This window comes from Amblyomma mixtum, chromosome 2 (genome assembly GCF_055824585.1).
Source record: "Amblyomma mixtum isolate Tamu chromosome 2, ASM5582458v1, whole genome shotgun sequence".
In the NCBI taxonomy this organism is placed as follows: Eukaryota; Metazoa; Arthropoda; class Arachnida; order Ixodida; family Ixodidae; genus Amblyomma; species Amblyomma mixtum.
Genome location: NC_143013.1, coordinates 68,025,977 through 68,052,961, shown reverse-complemented (window position 1 = coordinate 68,052,961; position 26,985 = coordinate 68,025,977). Strand labels below are relative to the sequence as shown.

Genomic DNA, 26,985 nt, shown 5'->3' with positions numbered 1-26,985 from the left:
CTGCTCATACCGGCGCCTTTAAAACATACACACGACTCCTCCTATGCTATTATTGGCGCGGTGTGTTCACCTACGTGCACCTAGGTGCATCTGCACCTCCGTTTTTTTGTCTCGTCAGCGAACTTCCAACCTACAATTTCTTCTTTCTTCCTCTCAGTGACAATGCAGCAGACTATGAGCCATTATTTGTTTGAACCGTTGTCAACCTCTGCCCATCGACGAGGCTTTCTGTGCCCGCGCAGCCTTCAGAGAATGGACGGGAAGCCCATGTCCTGCTTAGTTACCTCGGCAGGAGAGAACTGAATAAACACCAGGCGCTGGGTCACTACTGCGTCTCCGCTATCACAGGCCATCGTCGCCGCTTCCACCGGCCTTACTAGAAATGATGTCCGCGAACTACACCCTTCAGAGCTCGAGGATCTAGAACGTTTGAAACTACTTTGGCGCAACACTCACTCGGGAACAACCATAAGTAAAGCTGCAAATGAGCCTATTTGCTTCATATTTAACCTCATAAGTGCGCTACTCATGGGAACGAACAATACTGGACGCAAAAAGCACACATACAGACAGGGCGCAAAAGTTAAAAGGAACAACCATCTTCGACTGAGCACCTACTTTGCCGATACCGTTCTTGTATTGCATTAACGGGGGCACAGCTTGGAGCAGCGCTTTTGATTCATCCCCATATCAGCACCGGGAGCCGTATAGCCATATATAAACTCCCACGATGTGTATAGCCTGCCGAAAGGCGAGAAGTGCAAGCTCAGGGGAATGACAAGCTGGCTCAAGTTGTCGCTGGTCCTTCCACAAGTCTATGGGCTTCTTTTTGTTTCAGAGACCAAGAAAGACTCCACAATCTGTTTTTGTGTCGACTACAGAGAGCCGAATACCGTCTGGAAGCGCTACGCTTTGCCTCTAACAAGGACAGACGGAGCCCTGAACACCCTGCAGGGATCTCATTTTTGCACTACGCTGGACTTACGATTAGGAAGGTGGCAAGTTCCTTGATACGATGCAGACGCTGAAAAAACTGCCTGCGACACACCAGACGACCTCAACGACCTCTCCCAGTTGAACCGCCTCACATTCGGTTGGCCCTACGCGTCAGCCACGTTCCATAACTTAGTGGGCCGAGCATACTACTGCATGTTAAATGGTCTATGCCTCTCGTTTACCTGGACGGCATTGATGAGCAGATCCAATGCTTTGACACTGTATTGCGTGAATCAGTTGTTGTTTCTGTATTTAGAAACTACGCTACATTTGGTGATATTCATGCAAAAGGCATAACCGCGGGAAGTAACCGAGCGCTAAGGGTGGCACCGTCGTTCCCCAAGCAAAAGGGCCATTAACTGTAGCGTTATACACCGTGGCGCCGATACCGTACGCAACAGATTAGATGAGATGAGCGCTTCTAAATGGGCTCTTATCGGGTCTAATGAAATACATTTCATTACTGTTTACTCGGACGCTGAGTGTCTATGCTGTTGAGAGAACGGAATCACGTAACACCGCTTATTTTGTGTTCGCCGAAATAGTGGAAGTGCCCTAGGGAGCGTTTTATCTGCGGTCCGTGCAGTACAGGTTGGTTCTTGGAGCAGGTGCCGGGTGCGTGAGTGCCGGAGTAATCGCAGTGCTCCGGAGTCTGTACCTGCTGCTTTCATGTGCATCACTGAGTTCTCTGAGTGCCATCTCTCAGATATCAGGGGCACGCCGTTAAAGGCATGCTTGAAGAAGATATCGCTCATTGCAGCGGACTATCCTGTGTTAGAAGTTTTTGTTTTGGAAGAAGCCTTGAGCGTACCATGTGCTTTTTTTCTTGGTTTCTGTAGGTCGCATCACTCTCAGGAGTGCTGCCAAAATACGGACCAATTGCCGGAGGTACCAACATCACGCTGCGAGGAGTGAATCTTGATATTGGATCAGAACGAGTAGTGACAGTCGGTGGCAGAAAATGCCGGATTCACAAGTAGGTTTTCTCCCTTGCCAAGTTCAGAAAAAAACACTTTATTTAATCAAAGCGCTAATTGAAGTTTTTAAGAGAACTAAGGCTAATAGACTGCCTAGAGTTTCTCGAAGCCCTTGGCCAAACGTTTCACCTTTATTTTCATGTAAGAACGGCTGCCGTTCTATGTATCGGAAAACGCTATTGCTCCAAGGCAGTTCGCTGTCAAAAGCGAAATTTTATGTTCCTTACAACCGACAACGACTATGTGTAAGCCCCTCTACAGGACTGAGGTGTATGGTCGGTGATCGCTGTTTCTTGAAACCTTCGCCTCAAACTTCTTCGAAATGCTTGCTTCAACACTGCCCAAATAATTTTACGGTACAGGTAAAAACAAACCTTATCTAGACATTGACCAGCCTTTTGAAGAATGTTCTATAACAAGCAGTTGAGGTTTTCAAACCCAAACCTGCTAACTCTTCTGTCTGCACCTAATATTTCATACTTAGTTTGACCAATATAAACGTTTTTGCTACGAGTGATACTCATGTTTACAATCACCATTCGATCATTTCTTCAAGGCACCGGCCATTGTGTAAGGCATTCAAAACCTCATACAGGGACGCAGTGTTTCGGACTAGAAAAATAATACTGCAGAAGGAAGCATATAGAAAAATAAATGCCCAGTTTTCTCATAAAAATACAATATTACGGTACTTTACTCTGCCACGGTGCCCACAGCAGGCAAAAATAGTTAAAAGTGAGCAATCTAGCTGACAGCAGCGGTAAAGTTTTTGTCTGCGCGTGGGATTACCGAGCCGCAAATGGTGTTAGCTTTAGTCTGAATTTTGCCACCCTAATTGGCGCAGTCGATTTTCCGTGGCCCACTAAAGGTGGAATCAGCGGTTCACTACGAGCAAAATGTGAAGCGTAGCGCCCTACTGCGGGCAACTTCCACTTGGTTAGTTGATTGATGAGTGTGTAAACAGCCCCTCCTTCTATATTGATGATGCGTTTCCTTTTTGAAAATGAATACCGTTGTGCTATATTATGAATTTTCAGGAAATAAGACGTGCGTAGGCATCGACGTTTAGTGATCTTAACTATTCATTAGTCTTGTTAACGACGCGTTTGATGTTAATATTTCACCTGAAGGGACACTATGTAGTGCAGAAGTGCGCAGTATGGTTAAGTCTTTCTGTTGGAAAGCTGCAAGTCCAGCGTGTGATACACATACGTTAGCGTTTTCAACATCTAATATTTTTTGGCACATTATACGCTAGAATCATACAGCGTCAACAGGGGACTGAAGTGCATATCGCTGTTGCTGTTGCTGCCGCGTGCATATCGTTTTCTCTCGAAAGTGGGAGAAAGTGTAGCCGACGGCTTTCCGAAGCTTAAGTGCTAAGAGCTCCATTGAACGGTTTCGAATCCGACCTGTTGGGCTGCACATGTTTGACCAAGACTGTACGCTCCTCTCTAAACAAAGATAGCGCAGTTCACCCGCAAAACGTCACCCAGAATATATATCTTTCTGAAATAGAAATGCTGTACTGCCGCTTTACAGCGCACCTTTGCGTACTGGGATATGTTTGGTGTTTGGTTGAAAAATGTACAATCTCTTGATTTTGAAATTCACATCGATATTCCAGCTTGGAATAATTTCAACAGCTTTTGCGTGTTTCACCGAGTGGAAGCAGTACCTTTGAAGCTTGATCCTTCTCTCACCGCAGGGTCTACGGAACGCTGCTGGAGTGCTCAACTAGCGCTGTAGCCGCTAACCAAATACATAAGGAAATGCAAGTAACTGTGGCTATAGACGGCGTCAACATCCCGCATACTTCTAACGACACTCTGGACACTACATTTGCCTACATGCCAAACCCTGTCATCGAAAGCATCAGCCCTAGGACGGTAAATTACAGGTGTGTGTGCAATCACGAGTGCACTTAGGTGTTCAACAGCTGGTTAAGCCGAACAAGCTGGCTCACGTACTGAGGAAGACTTTACTGCACGAAATTCACGCTCAATACTTTTGACGAGTGGAAATCTTTGGAAAAAGAAAGAACAAGAAAAGTTTGCTTATTGTGAGAAACATTTAAGATACTAAAGTCCCTGCAAGTTTACTTCACTAAACTTTCGGCTTGTTGTTAGCTACCAATGCGACATGAGGTTTCAAGTTATGATGTACACAACTGAATTGAAAAATGAACGAAACTAAACAGACAAAGTCTTATTGTCACACATTAAGTACACAAGGTCAAAAATCTTTACAGGCGGAATAAAGGGCTGCCATTCATTCCCTTCTACCCAAGACCAAGCCTAACTGTTCATAAGCAGGACGCCTGAGACAAACAGCTACCGCTTATTTGTGAGGCATATATCACAAACCGTAAAATAATTCTAGCGTAAGGCATTGTTGACGCGTCAGTAATCTATTTAGGCGCTGTATTTTCTTGGGTTAGTCGATATTCTATTGTACTCGTTTTGGCAGTGCACAAAGGCAGAGACTGACAGTGTTCAACAATGTTTCGCATTTAGAAGGGCAGTAAGTTCGGCAAGTTGTTTATAATGCATGGCTGGTAAAGCGCGTAAAAAGAAAAACGGTCAAAAAAACAACAAGACAACAAGGGCTAACTCGCAACTGAAACTTTACGTTTACTGCCTACGTGACTGTCACTCTTTGTCTTTCAGTGTGACAATAACCAGCAGAAATCTGTTTTTCTTAACCTTGCACTCTCAAACACGTCCATGGTAGAAAGTGGTTGGTCAGATTGTTCTTGATAGTTACAAAGTGAACAAGGGAGAGAAAACCTCAAGGCACTTGCTAACGTTTCGACAAGAGGGCGCGTCTTCGTCTGGCTGGCAAGCGCCCTGAGGTTTTCTTTCCCTTGTCCTCTTGGTGAATGAGTGTCAAACATGATTTACTTACATGATCTTTGATGCATTAATTAACCTGCGACTTGTATAAACAACGAAATGCATTGCTTCCTGGGAATTTCTATTGGATGTCGCTTAATATAGTGTTTTCATAAATGAGCTCAACCTTGTGTTGAAAAATAGGGCCGATCAAAAGCGGGTTATTTTCATTGCATCTCAGCTCAGTAACACTTCCGTCAGGGCACATTTTTTCAGTGGGTATCATTTTTCCGCTCTTCGAAAAGCTCCCAAGAACTGCTTAGAACAAATGCTGATATTTTTGGCGTGGTCAATGCTGCACTTTCGTACTTTTAGCTGGATTATAATGCCCTTTTAATAAATACTTTTACGCCGTGCAAATTCGTATTATCTTTCGAACCAATATTTTTTCTGACGTGTGCGATAGATGTTTAAAGTCGAACGTTTCGTCTTCATTTAGTTCCTTAATCAGCATTTCGATCTCTGCTGAACTAAATCCGTGGCTTTTGTTTTCATGTCATCGCGCTCGCTTGCGCATCCTTTTAAAGTTTCAAAATTTTACCCAATGCTGCTTGAGGCTGGGATTAAGGAACATTTATATAATCCGAAAGCAGCATTTTTCAGACGTTATGATACGCCTCATCAGAGCCTAGAGCCTAGACTGGATTTCATCACTGAGAAATTTCTTTTTGAAGTGTGCAGACGTTATATAGATTGTGCATCAAGCAGCCTGATTGAAACGATCATATCACACTCAGAAAAATAAAACATAAGAAGAAACTGGAGCATAAGTTTCTGAACCACTTCTTGCAGTGAAAAGCCTGCCATTGAAGTGAAAGGTTTCCATTTGGATAACGTCTACAATCCCAAAATGGTGGTTCAAGTCGCTTCTCTCAATAATGAGCGGCACGAGCGCATCATTAAGGTAACTAGCGCACTTCTTTGCGCTATGTTTGATTTTGTCTTGCCTACCTGCTTGCTGATTATTGGCTGAGACCTTGGCCTGGAATTTTTGAAGGGCATTTTTTAATGAATGACAATTGCAGAGGGGAACATATTATTTCATTAAATTGCAATAGTGCATGCATGTTATGAATGTGACAGTGTTCATTAAGGTACAGTTTTAGTGAGACACAAAACGTTTCCTCTTGCTGAACGATGCTTACCGTTACAAGAACAAGAGTTTTCATGAAGCGCTCTTTTCCGACGATACGGCGCGTGCGAGCTCTAGTGTCGAACGTACGAGTAAATTAATTGTCGAAAATTGTTGTAGCGAGTTGTCGATTAAAGGAGAGAATCGGCAAGAAGTGTCGCCATATTTACTGCTTCGCTTGGAAATTTTCACTTCTACTGTTTTCAACTTTTACTACACTTTTGCTTTTCTCCTTTTTATTCAGTGTCAGGAAACAAACGCGAGTTAATGATGCCGTCGCCGAGGTCAAGAAGAAGAGAGCAATAACTGCACTGCATGCAATGTGAAGGGCTGATAAACGATGGTCGCTCAGGTTTAACGGAAGGCATTCCTAGTGAAAGCAAACATAGTGTAAGGCGACAGTGAGTTAAGTGGGCGAATGAGATTAGGAAGTCTGTGCATATAAGGTCGCCGCATCTGGCGGTTGAGAGGGTTAGTTGCGGGACAGGGATAACAGTGGGAGAAGCCTTTGTCCTGCAGTGGATGCCAGAAAGTTAATGATGATGAAATCTCTCTGTATAGCTGTTCGGTCTTTGTGAATAAAACTGAGCACACAGTGCACAAAACGTGAATCGCATAATTTGCCTAGTGGTCCGCAAAAAAATTTAGAAGCTGTATAGCTTTGAGGTTTTGAAAGCTCAGATTGCACAAAGCTCCATGAAAAGGATAATTCTTGACAGTGCTGAATGCAACTGCCCTTTATGCTACAAGTGTTGGTGCCAAAGTCCAAGAGTCTATAGCGAAGAACATTGTTTCAAGGACAGGGTAAATTCCCAGCGAAGACCCACCTTTTAATCACTCTAATATGTAAATGATCAAACTATAGAAAGATTAATTCTCCCGTCAATAAACTATATTTAATCCTGGCCAGATCATAATCATTTGCCACGCTAAAGTCTGTGAATCGCCGCTTTTTCTTGTTCCTTGTCACTATCAAGCGTCTTTTTTTTTCTCTCGAAGGCCTGTCACGTGCTGGACAAAGGTCAGAAGATGGTCTGTCCGGGACCGTCACTGGCAGAGTTTTCCGTGATCAACATCACTGAGATACAGGAATATGGGCGAAAGATCTCAGCGTTAGTAAGCTTCCAGATGGATGGCCTGCATCTGCCACTGAACATTGCTGGCGGTGAAGACTACTTCACGTTTGCCTATCGGCCAGCTATTCTGAGTGGCTTATTCGAAGAGGAGCTTCTTGAGAACAAGGTTTGTTCGTATCACCTGCATTGCGAACGTTCTATTTCGTTGCAACTCGCTTAGATACTTACAGCCCAAAGCTCTAATGGACATGTTCCTCGGTTAAACGGTTCTATGGTGTTGGCGTAACATGGCACTACGGTAATTAGAGACGTCATCCGTGACGTCGGCTCAGCAGTACGAACACATTGTTATCACGAGCAGAGTGGCGCCACAGACGAACAACCAGAGAAGACAAATAAAAACATGCAAACCATATGATACTCCCCATTGTAAAGAGCTGTCGCTGAATCAAGCGTTTTGTATTGCTTGCCGTCGTTTGAATTTTTATAAGCGCAATATCAAACTCAGGAGATTAGCTCTCTCAATAAACAGTTTCAACTTTGGTAAGAATATTAGGTTACTCGAGCTCTTTATGATGCAGTACAGATATACTATTTTCACTAGCAAAAAAGAGTCGTATCTATAAGCAGCTAAAAGGAGGAGCTGCACCGTTTAAACGCGACATAATTATCATCTTATATGTTCTGGATTGAAACTTTAATGCCAACTGAAGCATTCGCGCAGAGGCAATGGCGAAAAGTGACAAAAGAATGGCACTACTGCGCCTCCTTTATAATAATAATAATAATAATAATAATAATAATAATAATAATAATAATAATAATAATAATAATAATAATAATAATAATAATAATAATAATAATAATAATAATAATAATAAGGTTTATTTTCACCACTCGATACAAAGTGAGCGAAAAGAGATGGCTGAAGTAAAAGCTGCTGTCTCCGCAGCTTGACAAAGCCTCAGCATCGATCCGTGTGGCAACGTGCCAGAGTGGACGACTAATAAACGCACGGATTGCTCTCAACTAGTTAGGGAACGAAACCAAGGAGCCTTAAAGGAAAACTATTCCACTTGTTATATAGCATATGCTGCCAATTATTGCGAATTATTGGGAAGAATTGCTGCACCATTCAGAATCTTCTCCATTTCTTACAGGTCGCTACGCTTACTGCTGTTCTCCCACGTTACGGGCCAGTTGCCGGTGGAACTAACCTAACTCTCTTCGGGAAGAATCTCGACATGGGATCAGAGAGAGTTGTAAGAATTGGCGACAGCTATTGCAAGATAAACAGGTACACGCTAAAAACAACACACATTTCAGTAACTGCTCTGCGCTGCGCTGCGCAAGAGCAAGCAAATTTGTGCAAACTATATGTCCAGGTGTCATTGTTGTGTCACAGTGGGTTTTTCAGGATTAATTTGAAAACAGTCTTCAGCTTGATTTAACATCCCGCTCCGTAAAAATATCCCGCCTAGAATCCCTAAGCTATCCCTCGTACTTCAGAAATTTTCAGGAGTCCCTGTCATGCCGCCACCGCCGGTCCCGTCGGCGAAGCTCATATTTCTGTGGGCGACCTCCCAGGCTGTCTAGTGGTTCATGTCACCAGCAGAGAGCCAGTATTGCCAGTGCTACGTAGTAATTAGCGTGCCTTGTATTGGGCTAAATGCAGAGAGTATTCGCGATGGCAGTGTGCTTCATGCATGCCGGCAAAAGCAAATCATTTCTTGCTCTTATTTTCAGTTCAGCGGCTTGAAATTAGAGTCCTCGAAGAGCAAAACTACTTAACACAGTTTGGAAGGCTGAGCTTGCCATCATTTTCCTTTCGCCAGCCAATGAATGCTAGAAGAAATATAGCGTGAAAACCAAGAAACTCCCTAAAATTATGGCCCGTTACACGCGGCGCCGTGGTGTTTTTTTTTTTTTTCCAGGACGAGGACACGGGTTGTAATCAATTTATTGCATGCTTCTTCCTCTATTAATCCTCCTCCCAACCTTTCCTTTTTCACCCTAGAATAAACAATTCTAGCTCGTGCTTTCACCTGCCAATACTAGTATTTTAACACAAGATATTTTGTCTGTCGTGAAGGGCAGTATATACTTAAAAGCCCGATTGATTTATTTTGTCCTCCTAAAGCATCCAGCTGCTCTGTTTTGACCTTATTCACTACAACAGAGGGCAACGCGTCCACTCCGAATATATGTACTTTCCTATAGTCTCTCGGCGGAAACGCACATGCCTCGGTCTAGTGAAAATTAAGATGCTCTGGCGTTTCTACCATCAAGATTTATAAAACGTACTTCCATTACAGCGTCTGCAGCGCCTTCCTGGACTGTACAACGAGCGCTGTGGCTGCAAGAGAGGCTCGAAAAGGCAAGCGAGTCATGCTCATTATAGATGGCGTAGAAGTTCCATTCGTTTCGACGGGCGACTATAGCTCTATATTTACCTACAAGCCGGACCCCGTGATCTACGATATTAAGCCACCATCGGGTACATTCAGGCAAGTTGCATGCACTAACCCTTTCTTTGTGAAGCTTACTGAATGCGACGATATGCTCTTGCTGGTAGCCTGCTCGTGCTGTTCACGGGGAGTCATGGCGGCACGTAAATACATTAAAGGCAAAGCTACATAAGGCATCTGGAAGTTGCCCAAGCCACGGATATACCAAAAACTGTACAAGCTGCTTCTTTCTGCCACTTCTACTAACCCCTCGCTGTCTCCGAGGTGGTTTATTGACACCTTTATGCTGTCGAAGCCAAATGAAACTGATATATTAGCTCCCTAGTATAGTTTAAGAAGGTAAAAAAGGTTTGCACTACATGCAATAACAAACAAAATTATATAGTTTTGTAACAGAGAATCCTTGGTCACCATCACCTAAGCATTAATAAATCAAAAGTCTTAATTTTTGTTGAAGTAAATCATTGATATGTGTATAAACTAAAGTTGGCAGTAGTTCATGAAAGAATAAACCTAAATAACAGTAAATGAATTCAGTGTGCTAAACCCCAAGCTATCGGTGGCGCCTTGACTCAGAACTAAGCACATAACATGGCCATATTGCGCTCATAGTATTCCGAACTTCTTAAAGCAGCCGCGGTGCCGCACGTGGTCCGCTGTGTTTGAATTTGTAGTGAGTTACACTACTATAGCTGGGACGAATTCAACTGTGCGCCTCCGTATGACCTTGAAACTACCTTGAGGGAAGTCATGATTTGTGTTGTTATGCACATACACTAACCATGTGTGGTTCATTTAGTGGACCCCCTTTGACCTTGAACTCTGACCTTGAGATTTGACCCTTACCTTAGGCCTTGAAATTGAACCTTGAACTTTGACATTGAATTTTGACATTTGAAGTTGTTGACAGAGGCAGTAAGAAAGCCAGGTGGTAATCGCCTTTTGTCACGTGATTATATTCACAATTGTGACGTCAGGTATAAAGTATACGTAACCAGAGCTGTGCGCCACTGACCATCGATACGTCTTAGTCTCCATCAAGCCAGTCAATGAAGACGAATAAGCGGCTGTGAAGTGGGTGGGGGACGGATTAAGAAACATTAAGAGATGTACCAGAGATAAGCCATATTCAATCATTCATATGTAGCTTTCCCTACGAGAAACTCGGTTCGGCAGAGTTAAACCGCTGCCTAACTTTTTCAGATTATCTTAGCTGTTTCAGGTTAGATGCTTCCGCACTGAGGGTCATATCTTTAGCAACCCTGTTGGCCCACGCCTTCTCTTATATCTACTTCCACCCATTTCCATCACCTTACCACAGATTTCAGCTATTACCTTACTGCACAAGCTTCTGTTGGTTCGAAGTAAACTTGACATTAACATGCAACGCATTGATATTAGCGGACCAGCCAACTAGTCATCTTTCTCGACACGGTTATGCTCAGACCGGTTCCAGTAGCATCATCAAGTGTTCCAGATAGAACTAAGTGATTTGTTGCGAGAGGGAAAAAAGGCGAACGCAGTTAGTAGGTACTTTCCTTTCTTTGGCTGTCGCTCACGTGGCCGATGAGCACGTGAGCCATGGGAGCCAATGGTTTGGAGTTCGTATGAATTTCAAACTTGTTACTAATGGCACCAGTGCAGGAAGGCGCGTTCCCATAGTATTGTTTCTCACACGTACCAAATTTGTGAAGAGCTTACAGCCCCGGAGATTTTCTGAACCACACGGTGCGGCTTGTAATGCATTTTTCGACGTCAAAATATCCTGAAGGTAAGAATATATTTGGTACTGCCTGTTCAAAGTTGTAGGACTTCAGGGAATACTACAGGAGTGCCACTAAACGGCTTAGATGCAAATCATTTGGTTCTAAACTTTGAGAAAGGCTTACATGTGAGAGGCTTTCTGCCCCTCGATAACAGTGCTGCGGGAAAGCGACAGCTGTGATGGACGAAACAATCTTCCGTGCGTATTCGTAAGGGGTGTGGTTCAGGCCTCCGTCTAGAAGCTCCTGAGGGTACTTGCGGAACGAAAGCACCATTGGGCCTAATTGCAGTGGCTGGTTTAATGAGAAGTGACTGATGTCTTTACAGAGTGCGTCCCTGTACCATGTAATTCGCGTATTTTAGGCACTGCGTATTCTGAGCCTTCGAGTAAATGCAGGAGTGTGCAGTGGATAGTTAGTAAACGAGGACAGCAGACTAGACTACCTAAAATTTTGCACATTGCACAGGTGATTGTGATATATAACAATTAAGGTCAAAAGAATCAGCGGGAAATTGGAAGTTAAAGCTCCCGTATTTTTTGTCTCGGAGTATGTTAAAAAAACATAGCTGCCAAAGGGGATAAGAGGGCTATGAGCCGACCAAACTGATTTGTACTTTTTGTGTTCTTCCAGCGGACTTTCCTTCATAGAAGTCAGAGGAAAGCACTTGGACAGCATTTCCACACCCTTTATGCTGACTCGACTTCTGTCTTTTCACCACGAGGAGGATCACACCGGAGGGGTGATTAACGTTTTCTACTTTTTGAAATTATCGTATTGCAAGTGCACAGCTGCTCGAGCTACGAGAATAGTTGTTGCTTTCTGGAAAGTTCTAAGAATATGATTTTTTTATCGGTTAAGTACGCAATAAGCGATGATGATGCAAAGAAAGTTTTTATTAACCGAATGCACTGTAAAATTGCGCTCTTTGTGTGAACTTAAGGTCCGTACTTAAAACGTCATGATGGCAGTCCTTTAGAAAAGCGCCGAGGGTTTCCTGACATCGATGAAGTGGCCGTATAGTAATATTCTATGTAATGACATTGATAGTGTTTGCAATCGTTTCGAAAGGCTATGCAAGTATCGGCAGCCGTTTAGAGCGGTCATTGTGGCGCCGCAACTATCTTCACAGCATAGCAAGGCGTATTGTAGCAAGCATTTTCAATAATGAGGGTAAGGCTGTGAAGAAACAGAGCACAATTTTCGTTTAAACGATCAGTTCCAAACAACGTTGGCATCATCACTTGCCCAAGTGTTTTCACTGGTAATGTAGAAACTTTCCTGTTAATGTGAATTTGTGCTTTTATTGATGCCACCCTTTATGTAACACCCCTTTTAAGGGCCCTTTAAGGTAATAAAATGAAATGAAATGAAGTTAAGTGCTATAGCAGGGCGTCTACCACGCAGGGCGTCACGTGACCTTGCGACGTTATAAAAACGTGCCTGCCCTGCCAGGTGGCAGTTTAGTTAATGATTGGTCGCGAGAGGCTGCTCGGGAAGATCCACCTGAGTCTCACAAGACCTTCGGTGGCAGCACCTGCCATCGCGGGGCAGTGGCGCATCGCTTACGTGCTTCACCATTGAACCAGAAGTGATATGAGAACTGCCAGCGATCTATGAACGTAAAGTTGAGAATGACGAATTCAGCATATATGACATTAGCCATACAATGCTGTCGCGTCATACCCTTAAGGCGGAGTTTAAGTGCCCTCTCCACTTTTAGCGCACAAGCACTAGGGTTTCACATCTTTTTGCCTGAAGCCTGCCTGACCTTCAAAAGCGAGCCTTGAACCAAAACTAGAACCGAGGTTCCAGCCCACTTAATTGGGATATGGCGTAACCCCTCTGAATCCGTCATTTTTCTTCGGTCCCCATCTCGTAACGAAATCATTACTACTCTTATCATATATGAGGCAGAAACTTGTAGGATTTTTCTATAATCTGTGTATTTTCGCATCGTCATGATTTGCTACGCAATTTGAACATCCTGGGACAACGTTTTCTAGAAAACATTTTCGGGCTGGACCTTTGCTTATGTGATAGGACGCGACGAGGATCCCCTAGCCTAGTATTCTGTGATTGCAAAACATGGTTACTTCTTGCTTTATTCCACGCGCCATGGATAGACTGGTGAAATATCCCTAATGCCTCATTCAAGTTCGCAAAAGCCAAACCTGAAGCAATCAGTTCTTTGAATCAAGACAAACTTGAGCAAACTACTCGACAATTTATTCATTTATTTGCAAGTTTTCTGATGGTAAGCAATCGATATTTCCGAACATACAAGATTGACAGCTCGAATATAGATCCACTAACTGAAAAAAGTACAACGACAGCGGAAAGCAGGCAGCCAGTGTCACGCTTTTTTTTTAATTTGTTAGCGTTGGCAGTACTGCTGTGCATTTGTGGCAAGTGAGGTGGCTCACTTGCCACAAATGCACAGCAGTACTGCCAACGCTAACAAATTCCAAAAAAAGCGTGACTGCTGTGCATTTGTGGCAAGTGAGGTGGCTCACGAAGACGTCGACACTTCAGCCTATGTTACAGTTACCTCTTTCATAGCCTGCAATTATGGACATAAACGTTTTTCAACTAGAAAGAGTTAATGAACGCAAATTTTTGTGTATAGTAAGATTTCAATATAAAAATAATTATATCTGCAGATCTGACGTCGGCAGGCCTGCATTTTTTTGCTATTAACGTTTTTGCTATCGTCAAGAACGTTCCCATTTTTTCATGGCACTCTTAGCAGCTCGATGCGAGCGATGAAAAAACTTTTGGCGAAAGATTTTGCTACTCATCGAAAAAAATGGACCATTACCTTTAATATTTCCATAAGAGTAGCTTACTGTAGTTCATTATACAAAATATTTATCCAGGAATGCTGGACATGTATGAACACAGGGCCTTCTGAGAACATTTTCAATAGTGCCTTGCGCCTACTTTTCGCAGCACTGTGCTGCCTATCATTACATTGCATGCGAAAACAATTCTCGATGTTCTGGAGAAATGTGCACTTACAAAACAAGTCTACTGGGGCGTAAAATAATAGGTGCTTCAGCTTTCATGATTGTGATAAACATCGCCCACTATCCCCATAGGTATGTCGTGTGGTGCAAAGCGGCCGGAGGATGCTGTGCCCCATTGCATCCGTGGTGGACTCTTGTGTAGCCGGCAGCGCGAAACGTGAGGCCCCCGGGTTACGCGTCCTAGTGGAGCTGAGCTTCCAGATGGACGGCCTACAACTGCTGGCGAATGACGCCGGAGACAAGGGCCACGTCACCTGCGCTTACCCGCCGGTGCACCGCATTGGAGGCCTTCCTCCCCAGGTATTCATTAACAACTCTTGTGGAAATTTATATACTTCGTTCTCTTGACGCGTGTTGGAAACTGTCAAGTACTATGAATATGTATATTTTTATTTCCAAGGAAGGAAGGGAAAACTTTATTTTGACTAATGCTTTTTCCTGCGGTTTGGGGGCATCTTCAGAGACGTCTTGGTTCTACCCCCAGGAGCCTTCTCTGTCGAAGTCGTCCGCCTCTAATCAGTGGTCGGTTGCCCTCAGTACAGGGCTCCGCTGCCCACTGCCGCCCGTTCAGCTCGCTGCACCAGACCTTGTTGGTCTTCACAGCGGTCGCTGGACAGCAGAGCCTCCCACTGCTCCGCACTCGGGTTTTGTATTTTGGGGACCACGTGTATGTTTTGGCAGGCCCATGTGATGTGGTACAGAGCAGGTTCTTCTTCGCACCAGGGACATTTGTCCGCGTATATGGTAGGGTGCATTTTGTTTAGTATATGTAGGTTTGGGAAAGAGCCTGTTTGTAATTGCCTCCAAGTGACAGCTTCCTCTCTGCTGATAGATTTGTGCGGTGGGGGATATCGCATTCTTCTGCCTCTGTAGTTTTGTAGTATGGCCGAGTATTCCCTGGGTGCTGGCGCGAGTTCCGCGGTTTCATCGGATGCTTGGAAAGTAATGTATCCTCGAGCTATCCTGTCGGCCTCTTTGCTCCCTGCCACCCTCGTGTGCCCCGGTACCCTCACAATTTTGTGTGGGATCTAGTAGTTTTGTTCTTCGAGGTTTTTAATTCTGTCGCTCGCTGCGAGGAGTATACGGAGCGCGTGACGACCTATCCTGCCATTCATGTAATTTCGGCAGGCTGTTTGAGAGTCCGTGAGTATTGTTAGCGACCGCCTGGTTCTATAGTAAAAAAAAAACGCACTTTAACGCACACATAAACACGTAAGAAGACATACACACATTTTCGTTCCATTGAGGTTTTTTCATTACGCCAAAGAAAACTATATCATTTAGCAAACACTGAAAAAGTTCTTTTCAGACGAGACGTCGTTTTTGGTAATTCACATGGGAGCGTTTTTTACAGTCACCGTTTCGCATTCTCTCAAACCATATTGGCTCCAAAAGTCACTCGAAATGGGCCTGCGTTCTGCCTGGCTACAGTTTAGCTAATCTAAACATTACAGCCGAGGACAGTTTTTCTTTTATTTGTTCTATTAATGCAGAGTCGAACAGATTACGCCTATAACATATGCAAGAATGAAGTTCAGTTTTATGCCTTTCTATCTCTTGGCCTATTCGTTTTCTTTTCAGGCGCGAACACTTATGTTGTACTAGAAAATGAATCACTTCTATCTAAAAATTTTTGCGACTGTATTAATATTTGACATCGCGAATAGAAAAGCTAGGGCAAACCGTGAAAAAAACGGCACAGTAATGCGACGGGGTCATGCTGTCGAGGTTAAACCAATGCATGTTTTGGCAATGACATCCTTCTGGTTCCGTCATCATACATCATGTTAAAATCCACAGCGCTTGGTGATAAACACAGCGTGAGTTAGAAGTTATGGGGGAAAAAAGAAATACTATTAGTGAAAATCTAAGCCAGCCCTACTTTACTCTTCTTTTGTATTGCTACTACTTCATCCACTACATTTATGCGATATACTAGCTGCATAGTTCTTCGTAGTACGAACGTGTTATATTACACTCGCATCTTTTCCCGCTTTGCAACATGTCAGTCCTCTGTAATGCCCTCCTTGAGCAGCTGTAACGCCGCGTAAGGTCTGGCGTATCCTGGCTACACTTTGGGAACATTCGCCTGTCTGCACTTGACCGGAGCATAAAAGAGCATACGTGTCTCATGGGTGCTGCTATAAATTTCTATTCTGCTTAAAATAGGGCCTAAATAAAGCGCAAGAAAAAAAGTATAAAAGTCTACAAAACGTTTAAAAACGTTTAGACCGCTTGTCTCTTTTCTAAACGAAACTAACTTCTGGGAGTAGTCTATTTAGAAAGACTTCGCTATGCCCGTATTGATACAAGTGTGGTCACCAAGGGTTCCACGACTTTCTAGTGCGATGGCTTGCGACTGCTGGGTGGTTTGATAAGAATAGCTGCTGTTGCCTTTTCGACGTGTTTCAACTTTTATAAACCTCAGTACAAGAACGCTTCCATTCCTAAGAAAACTCGGTGAAATTTCGCCGGCCATAAAACATGCACCCTGATTTACCACCTAAGAGGCGTGTTCTCTGCCTCTGAGCCACCACTGCGTAGAGTACGGCTCGTGATCCATACAAGAGGTATCTGCCTCACCCCAGCGTCTTGCCGTGGTTTTGTTGCGGGTTTTAACTCTTGCGTAATTGCACTGTGCCGTCGATGTCGCGGCAGATTCCGTCCGTCCGCCTCTTCGTGCAACCCTTATGTCGCTATGAAGGGGTCAACTTGACACTATCTCAGAGTGCACTGCGGAGGCCACAACGCCATGAAAAAAAAAAACAATTTTGACAGCCCTCGAAATAGACATTATGAAGAGAAGCTCCTCGAGGTCTGTCTTTATTTATTTTAGTGCATAAGGTCAGTATTTAGGGCAGGCAGTGACCGCTGATCCGTAGCATGAGAGGGAAATAACTAGAAGGTTAAGAATAGGCCGGAGCGCATATGGCAGGTTCTCTGAGATCATGAATGGAACTTTGCCAATATCCCTCAAGAGAAAAGTATAGAACCGCTGCATCTTACCGGTATTCACCTACGAGCCAGAAACATGCAGCTAACGAGGTGGGCTCACCTTGCGTTAAGGACAGCGCAGCGAGCTATGGAAAGAAAAATGATAGGTGTAACGTTAAGAGGCCGAGGTGGGTGAGGGAACAAACGCATGTTAATGTCATCATAGTCGAAATTAAGAAGAAGAAATGGGCTTGGGCAGGGCGTGTAATGCGAACGCAAGATAACCGCTGGTTCTTAAAGGTAACGGAGTGGATTCCAAGGGAAGGCAAGCGTAGCAGGGGGTGGCAGAAAGTTAGCTGGGCGGATGAGATTAAGAAGTTTGTGGGGATACGTTGGCAGCAAATGGCAAAGGGCGGGGTTAATTGGAGAGACATGGGAGAGGCCTTTGCCCTGCAGTGGGAGTAGTCAGGCTGGCGATGATGATGATGATGATGATGATAAGTTCGGTATCATTATCCCTGCCGGCAGTGCATTATTTGTAACCTGGGACATTTATTCTCTACTCAGAAGCCGGACGGCAAGAATACGGCAGTCGACAAGGAGAGGCTTCCATTCATCGCAATCACTTTATTTCTTCAACTACTCCTGGGCATTGGTGTGGTCTACTGCATATGGATCCTCTACAGGAGGCTTCGCGCCCAAAACGTGAAGGAGATCAGCTGCAAAGACAGGGGTCTGGACCAAGAGGGCACCAAGGGCGCTTTGAGCGGTGAAAAGAAAAATGGTAAGTGAGAAAACATCAGGATGCACTCAGAAATTGATAGCGTATGGGAGAGATGCAGTCAGACGCTAATTAGATTCCTTTAAAAAGGAAAGCAAATAGCTTACCTACAGAAGAAATGTTTTTGAAGGTGATCAGCTGGGCAGTACGGTCACTGAATGCTTCCTTCGTTGCAAAAACACGCATCGTGGCTGCTATTTAAAGAATGTTCTTCATCCAGCTCTCCAAACAATGTGCATAATAAAAATTCATTGCAAAAAATTCTTCGAACATATATTCCTTAAAAAGGTCGCAGACTGCAGTTCGTAATTTTAATGAAGTACCATTTTCATTGTAACACACCTATTTTCTGCACCTGAATATTACATTTACGCGGTATCCGTTTCCAATCAGCAGTAAAGGTGACAGAAAGCATTGCGCCATTTCGGTCTACGTGTATATCTGTTGGACCTCGTCTTTCAGCATCTTCATATCAGAAATTAATCATCGAAGGTTGAACGCTTGATGCCATGTTCAGTATTTCGAGCATTTCGAGCGTTTCGAGCCGAGTTTTTCGAGCCCTTTTATTAGCTGCACCATAAAGTGTATTCCACTTCGCGTTGATGAATTATTCGATAACGCAAAGCCATTCGAGCCTGTATTGTGCAGAAAAATTTGCGTCTTCAGCTGGAGTCTTGTACGACAATACTTTTGCTCCGGTATAAGAGGCGCGGAGTTGGTGCGCAACAAGATACGCGTGTTCCTAGATGTCTACGTTACAATAGGGCCGAATGATTAAAAATACCTGCTGGCCTTGTCAATATCCAGCTTCGTCGCTGAGAGCCTCCAACATCTTACCAAACAGTTCTGAATAAAGATATTTTTGAAAGCGCATTTTCATATAGTGTAAGGTTTCACCATAATAATCAATATATCCGCAGATCACCCGTCGGCAGGCTTTCATTTTTTTTCCTATAAACGTTTTTATTGAAATATTTTTCAACACATAGAGAGAATGAATTACTACCTTCAATATTTCATCAGTACCTTACAACTTTCCAATAATCGAACATTTATGTCAAGAACATTAGACGTGTGTCTGCGACGTTCGTGGATAGCCGTGGCCTATACCTGTTCGGAATCTTACGAATGTTCTGACTGAATTCAAGGCGGCCGTAGTCCGTTCGACGCGACATGCATGCGTGATTTCTTTGTGGAGGATTGTTGGTAAGATGAAGGTGCGCTGCATTCGCTGCATTCTAGGTAAGAAACTCGTATTCATAAGAACGTCATCTTAAAGGCATAATGCCGTTATTCCCCGCATTGGCGTTAATGTGGCTAAAAGAAAGTGGCTAAAAGAAGAAAGAAGTTGGCTAAAAGAATGGAGTGTAAGGCAGTACATATCGAGGTTCTTACGTCCTGAATTGTTGATCCCGATGAGGCCAAACCATTGTAACGGGCAGCAACTGCCAGAGGGCGGCGTTATTGCTTCTTAAATTGTCAAACCAGCACAAAACGTGGTGGTCTCTGGCTACTCTGATTGGCCTTCTGCATGAGTGCCGGCGGAAACTTGATGTGGCAAAGACGTTCACGAACTGCTGACCAATTAGCCTCCGCCTTCAACAAACTGCGGCTGACGTAACCTGGGGCTCCCTCGTGGCCTTTTTTCTTCTGCGCGAGAACGGCGCTGATGCTTGCATCTCTGTGGATAGCAGTTTAGGCGTTCTCGTCGATGTAATCAAACACAGGCGCTGCGGTGACAGAGGGCAAAGTTGAAGTTGCACGAATGTTTGAAGCTCCGGTGTCTCCCATTTGAAGGGCACGATCGCATTCGTCCAGACATTAAGGTTCGGCGGTGCACGAAACTCGCTTGACAACCATGGGTAAACGCGTGAAATTTTAGAAATATGCATATGACTTAGCCGGGTGCGGAAACTGCTCTTGTGCCGGTATTCTGCCCGTCCTCCGCTGTTGCTCGCGATGTTGTCTAGAAAAAAAAGTTACTTACAAGCGGATCAGACCGCCGTATTCCGCCTTCAGGGCTAGCTCTCAAGACTTGGTTACATCCACCATTGTTCGAAACATTTTCAGATCATCGCCAGACTCCGAAGCGCCACAGTCAAATAATGTAAGCTTGCCTGAACAATACGTCATTTAAAGCACGCCAGTCCTGTATCCGTGGATGCAAGGATTTTCCAAACGCAATCACTTATACAATTTGAGCAACTTCAGACCTCAATCAAACAAAGGATTAGGCTGGCTTTAGGATAAAATACTCGACAAACAACGCAATCACACCATCACCCGAGTAATAGAGAGACGAGCAGAGTGTAAGAAACCACATTTCACTGCCTGCAAAAAATACGATAATGCATTTGATCAAGTCGAAGCGATAGCAGTCATGCAGGCATGGCGTATCCAGAGTGTAGAAGAGCCATATGGGAGGGTGCTGGACAATATTCATTCGGGCTCCACAGCAAACAGAGGCCTCCACCTGGGAAGTGATAAAATCCGAACAAGTAGGGGTGTCAGACAGTCAGACGTGAAAATTCCACGGATGTTTGTTCCCCGCGTGTTTACAAGAGGTTTTCCGACAATATGTGTTAGGTGAGTCAGGGGCGGAACTGCAGAGCCTAACTGAACCCGAAGGCAGTGAAAGAAGAACGTGGGTTTAAAAATAGATTAAAAAACATAGATAACTTTCATCAAGCCTATGCAGCATTAGTTTGGTGTCAAATGTATGTTTAGTCTCTTGAGTGAGTCCGTATTTCGCGAGTAAATCAGGCAAAGGAAGACATTTGATCAGGACCGCGAGAGGAAAATAGGTGGCCGAATAAGAATGGGATCAAGAGAATTTGGCGGGTGCTTTTGGATCATGAGTTGTGGAAATATGGGGTGAGAAGCCTTCCGCCCCGCACTTCTACTCCGCGGATGCAGCGTTTCCACTCGCTAACCGCGGAGGGGTTCGTGCTCAAGGGAACAAAGAGAGGGACGACAAAGCGTGAACACTCGTATGCTATTTATTACACTTGCATTTAATACAAAGAGCGGGCCATCTAGCTGCAGAGCATTAACGAGGCATTCCTCGGAAATAGAAGGCTAACGTAAGAAGGGTTTCTGACTTACCGGTTGGGGCAGAGGCGCGACTTTGGAGGTTTCGGCGGCGAACGTTGGTACGCGCCGACAGTGGCGGCCGGGTTTTCCCGTGCGCGCCACATTCTTGGGGCTAAGCCATCCTCGAGCATTTGCTGGGGGAGATGACGAGAGCGCGCGTTTGCTGCGTTCGCTTCGCTGCCTGGAACCAGAAGTCCACCGGCAAGGCACAACAGATCTCCGTGCGCTTGCTGCGGGAGGTGACGAGAGCGTGAGGCTGCAAACTGCTCGTGACGCTGGCCGGACCCCGAAGAGACTCTCAACGGCTCCGCGGAGCTCCGCGTAGCCTCCGAGGTGGCGCTCCCATCGCTGCTTCCGCTTACCCCATGAGGGAAACTTCCCTCCTCGCCTAGCCGCTGCTGTCTTGACGCACGGTGATGATGGTCGGCCTCGTCGAACACAAAAGGGGGGGGGGGACAGGTTTTCCACAGAGTAGCCCTCAAGAGAAAAGTAAACTCTAGATACATATTGCCGGTACTTACCTATGGGACAGAAACGTGGAGGCTAGAGAATGGCTTTAGATTCAGGACAGCACAGAGAGCTATGCAAAAACAAAATGACAAGGAAAAAAGTTAGGACAGGGTAAAAAGAAGACTGGGGCACATAAGAAGCGCTCCTAGCTGAAATAAAGAAAATATGAAATGAGGGCAGCAGTGAGTCGGCTGGCGATGATCAGATAAGATTAGAAGGCTGCAGTAGTAGGGCGGGTGCAGTTGGAGCCGGACAGGCTCACTTGCATGTCATTGAGAGGGGCCTTTGTCCTGTAGATTGCATATTAAGCTGCTGATGATGATTACTACTCTATCAATTGTGCGCTGCGAAGTGGCTGCTGAAGAGCAAGGTCTAAACGGCATTGCAGTGAACTGTAAAAGGCCATCTGGCGTGAACAATGCAATGTTGTCAGTAGCCGCTGTTGAGATCCACCGAAAAAAGTACTGGCCGTCGCACAGTCGGTCTGGGTGCCGTCGATTCGATATACGGGGTTAATGTCGTTCTTCGTTACGCTGCTGAATTGGCGCTGATTGACGCTGAACAGGATTGCAGCGGTCTTCTCGAAAAGTACGACTGATGCCACACCGGGACTATTTGATGGCTGATGACGTCATCGACGTCATCTTCGCTGATTCACTAATCTCTTTTTACAGATAACTGAGAAGGCCGAGGTGCAAGCTGTCAAAATGCAGCGCCAGTACTGCTCGACCCCTTTTTCAGGCAGCTAGATGCAGATGTATAGCATAATAATTTACAGGGTGTGTTAAAAGTATGCAGGCCACAAGATCTGATTTTGAGCAGCGTAGCGGGGCATATACGACTTCCCTAAGCCTGAAAATAGCCGTACGGTGCAGGAGAACTGTTACGATCACATCTGTTAATATTGGTAGCTCTTTAGGTGTGTTAAGAGCCGGAATATCGGAATATACTGCTGAAGAGCATACCGTGTGGCCTCAGAAGTTTAGACGACCCCCTCTGCTTGAATAGTTTCGCGAGAGAACAGAGCGCACAAATATTGAGCGTCGGCTAAACAGAGGCTATGGTCCTGAGAGAGAGAGAGAAACAGAAGGACAGAAAGGCAGCAAGGTTAACAAGGCGATGCCAAGCAGGCTGCCCTACACGTAGGGAGGGGAACAAACAGGGAAAGAAAGGGAAGAGAGCGGCAACGGAATGAGTTTTTCATGTGTCCTTTGACCACTATGCTACAGTCCTGAGAAGTATCCAAACGTAGGAGTGATTTCCACTTCGTTCCGTATTGCTTGCGTTCTCGCGCCGACTTTCGGTGAATAGATCGGCCGCATTATCTAGGAATTGTTGGATGCTAGGCGATTGTTGTTCGCCTAACTTTTGGCAAAGGAAGTAAGCAGTCACTGTAACTTCGCTACGGACGGCGGAACTGGTCTTTTTTAAGTAGAGATAGCGCTCCGTTTATATAAATAGTATGTTCCCGGTGTTGAGTCATTGCGTATTTCGCGAGTAAATCAGGAAGAGCTGGAAATTTCAGAATTCGCTGATTTTTTTAAATTTTCTCCTGAAATATTGGTATTTCTAGGTAACTTCGGTTCAAAATGTTTTATACACGACTTATTTTGGCAATGCTTTTCGCAGTGCCGATTCTACGCTTGAACAGACTGAGTTTTATTCTATGGTACCCTCAGTCCTTTCGCAAGCATCGGTGCCTATGCAGACCAAGATGCTTGAGCAGCATAAGACCCTAACGGTTTTTATCGAAGTGCCTCACGGCCGCGTGATGTTCAAGGATCGCCTTCCCGAGAAGGGCTTTGTTCCCTCGAAATATAGATGAAGTAGCAAAGGAGGGCATTGGTCGTTTGATTTTTAATGGAGGAGCGATTCCCAAGTTCACGATTCGGAAACATTACTGTAGACTTATGAAGGTCGCTGGATAAATAGGACCACTGACCACTACTCGTGTTGTGCGTCTTAATTACCGACCGCATAATAAGATGAGCTCCAGTAGTGCTAATTTGTAGGCCATCGCAAGTGCTCGTGAGTTTCTTGAGCAGAACGCCTAAGGGCCCATCGATAACAAATTAGCGTGGTCGTGTGTAGGCAAAAAAGGCAGAAACTTCGCGCAGGCTGTTAGGCACTTCAAAAGTCGATGGTTCCAACCCTCGCGTGGCATGTTGGCCTGAGCTTCCAGTCAAGTCTCTGTCGGGTGTTACGATTGTGGCTGGGAGACGCTGTTTTCTCGTTGATATCGTCATTTCGTGGTTGCATTCTGTCGTCTTCGAGCTTATATCTCTGTTCAATGTCATTGCATTAGATGAGGCGTAGCCATGTGTCCCCATTAATGGCAAATCTTCATCATTTACGTCTTAAGCAACCCCACAACAAAGTGGTGGTTTTTCCATTTTCCCCTACGGGCACTGCGAGACCTTCTAACAGCGTTCGCTACGTGAGCTGTGGCGTTGCTGTACGAACCATGAATACAACGGCGTCAGTGACCTCAGTGAGCGGCGGGGCATGTACTCGGCACGACGAATGCACTCCCTTACTTCTCTTGTCGCTGTACAGGTCGAGCCCACGGTTCGTTGTAAGAGACACATTGAGGGCCTATGCGTACGTATGTACTAGCACCTTCTCAAGATACCACTGGCTTCACCGCGCTGAAAGCATAGAGATGTGAGCAAGCGGTTCTTCAAGCGTCGTATTTAGGGCAAATTGCGGGTGGTTCGTAATAGGGCGGTTGTGTGCAAGCCAAGTTGGTATTGAAGATGACTTGCCGTGTCTTCATGACGGACATAGAAAGGCGACGGCGAAGCCCACGGCCTCAGTTCTTGCACTGCAGCCGTCGATCTCGGAGGGCCAAGCGCATGGAACACTTCATGTGTGATATACCTGCTTGAGCCCTAGTCTCTTTGACCTCTAGTCAAGACCGCCGCAATCTACGCAGTTCTTTTCGGAAGTCTTTGCTTCCTGCAAGTTAGTGCTTGAGGTCGCCGTGTGAGAACGTATTTCTCAAGCTTGTGCTGCGGGGTTACACTGGCGTGTCTGGGCTTTGAAAGTATTCGGGTCGTAACGCTGGTGTATTCATAAAGAGTTTTGGGCAAGTTCATGTTGGAAATCAGCAAAATGGTGGTCTTCTTGCCGCGGTGTGGTTATTTTTTTTTTTCTACTCGGACATGCCCGGTCGTCACGGAGGAAGAGCGGTTTTATTTCTTGAGATAAACGAAGCCCTACTCGTTCTGGTGTTGGATGCAAGAAAAAGCACGGATCTATTTGTCCGGAAAATGCCTGCAAAAGATATCAGTGCGTTCTTCTGAAGTTCTTGCACATCAGAACAGAAAAAGGATTCTCATACCAGCTGCTCAATAGGCCTTGAAAATTTCCTGATCGCCCTGCAATTATGCGTATCCTCCTTATCGTCCGGCCTCACCACTGAGTACTATCGCACGACCATAGGAGTTCGCCACTTTTTCTGTGTGCTAGAGCACTAGGGCGCGACAAGGACATGGCTCTAGGGGCTGCGGAAAGATCAGCAGTGAAGCCTGAGCTGCTGCCACCATCTTCAGTGTCATTGCTGGTTTCCTACCAAGCACACACAGTAAATGTCACAAGGCTGTGACAACAAGCACGGTGGCAGACAAAACGTCAAGGAGGCTGGCGATGAACCTGAAATATTTACTGAGAAAATTTTGCCCCCAAAACTAAAGACAAACCGAAACCAGCATCGCCACTAGAAGCAAGTGCTCTGATTTCCAGTTAAGCATGGTCATCCCTTTCGGCAGTACTCAATTCAAGAAGATGACTGGGAACTTTCGCTGTACGGCCGACAAAACATCTACAGTCTCAAAGACCATTAGAAGTTGTGCACTTGAATATGGACGTATCATAGCGCTGTTGTCGCATCCGGTGTACCAGTTAAGCAAAGTGGTAAGAGCGCGCTGTGGCAGTTAGAATCAAAGAACATAGAAATGTAAAGAATGTTTCACGGCAGTTTCCTCTTGTTAGTTCATTAACAGAGAGTTTGTTTTAGTGAATTCCTATGGTAGAAAACCTGTGGTATTTGGAAAGATTACACACTTTTATATTAAAATGCCATTAGCTTCTGCGGCGCTTAGAACTTTTCTTGTGTAGGGCTGATTTCGATCATTTCGTTGTGTGAACGGGTGTTTGTGATGAGTACTACTTTTTACTCTTAGGGTTTACTGTTGTTTCGTCATGCTATGTTTTATCATATTGCAAAAATAACTCCCATTATAGCACCACATTATTTTTTCTTACAGGATGCACACAAATGTTCGAGGACAAAGAACCACTTATCATAGGTTCTGGCTTCGTAATTAATGAAAAATTCCAGCCCATGTTAGAGATCAAGGAGCCGGCTTCCATCATAGGGGGCACCCGACGAACGCCAAGTCCTCGCAGGCTCTAGCCTCCTATATGGGTGAAGAAGTTCAGGTCATGCAGGAGGCTGAGCAGTTGAAATACGGCTTCTTCCCACTACGACCCACGGTGCAGCCGATATTGCTGTTCAGCAAAGGTGACGTAGTAGTCGGACCAGCCGTGGTTGAATAATAGTTTGGCGAGTGCTCGGCTGTGAAAGCCAAGCAACTCCAGGAAGTGCTGCAGACCGATCATGACGGGTCAGCACAACGTCTTTTCGATTCCGGCCGCGACGGTCGAATTTCGATGGAGGCGAAATTCTAGAGGCCCGTGTATTGTGCGGTGTCAGTGCACGTTAAAGAACCCCAGGTGGTCGAAATTTCCGCAGCCCTTCACTAAGGCGTCCCTTATAGCCTGAATCGCTTTGGGTCGTTATACGCCATAAACTAACCAAACCAAACGTTCCCTTTGTTGGCTTGGCTTGGTTTGGTTTGGTTTAATAGTGTTTAACGTCCCAAAGCAACTCAGGCTATGAGGGACGCCGTAGTGAAGGGGTCTGGAAATTTCGACCACCTGGAGTTCTTTAACGTGCACTGACATCGCACAGTACACGTTAAAAAAAACCAGGTGGTTGAAATTTCCGGAGCCCTTCACTGTGGCGTCCCTCCTAGCCTGGTGGCTTGGCTTGAAGTTGGGTACAGCACTTCCACCAAGCATTGGAGACAAATGGGACTCAAGTGCTGTATCCAACTTCAAACCAAGCCACCAGGCTCTCAACAGTATAAAGGCCGTTTCCAGCAGAGCAGCTAATTTACTCCCCAAAATACGGGCGGGTCGCCATGTTGATGGCATATTACTGTGCAGCGGATCTTACTTCCGGAGTTTTCAATTGTAATGTACCATGTAAAATGCGCCTTGTTACAGATACCATTACCTGAATATCCATTACTCTCCTATGCATGCA

The 26,985-nt window shown here is 45.1% G+C and overlaps 1 protein-coding gene across 2 annotated transcripts in view; it reads left to right on the top strand.

Moving 5' to 3' along the window:
* LOC149359645 (hepatocyte growth factor receptor-like) overlaps nt 1-26,412 on the top strand; it is a 68,534-nt gene extending 42,122 nt beyond the window's left edge. For both annotated transcript variants that reach the window (XM_089571790.1, XM_089571789.1), the window contains exons 8-17: nt 1,836-1,972; nt 3,682-3,873; nt 5,660-5,771; nt 6,999-7,241; nt 8,236-8,372; nt 9,391-9,582; nt 11,940-12,048; nt 14,408-14,635; nt 17,837-18,053; nt 25,922-26,412. In XM_089571790.1, coding sequence (XP_089427916.1) covers nt 1,836-1,972; nt 3,682-3,873; nt 5,660-5,771; nt 6,999-7,241; nt 8,236-8,372; nt 9,391-9,582; nt 11,940-12,048; nt 14,408-14,635; nt 17,837-18,053; nt 25,922-26,070 — 1,716 coding nt within the window. In that variant the 3' untranslated portion in view covers nt 26,071-26,412. The remainder of the gene's footprint in view (nt 1-1,835; nt 1,973-3,681; nt 3,874-5,659; nt 5,772-6,998; nt 7,242-8,235; nt 8,373-9,390; nt 9,583-11,939; nt 12,049-14,407; nt 14,636-17,836; nt 18,054-25,921) is intronic.
* Nucleotides 26,413-26,985: the final 573 nt, after the last annotated feature.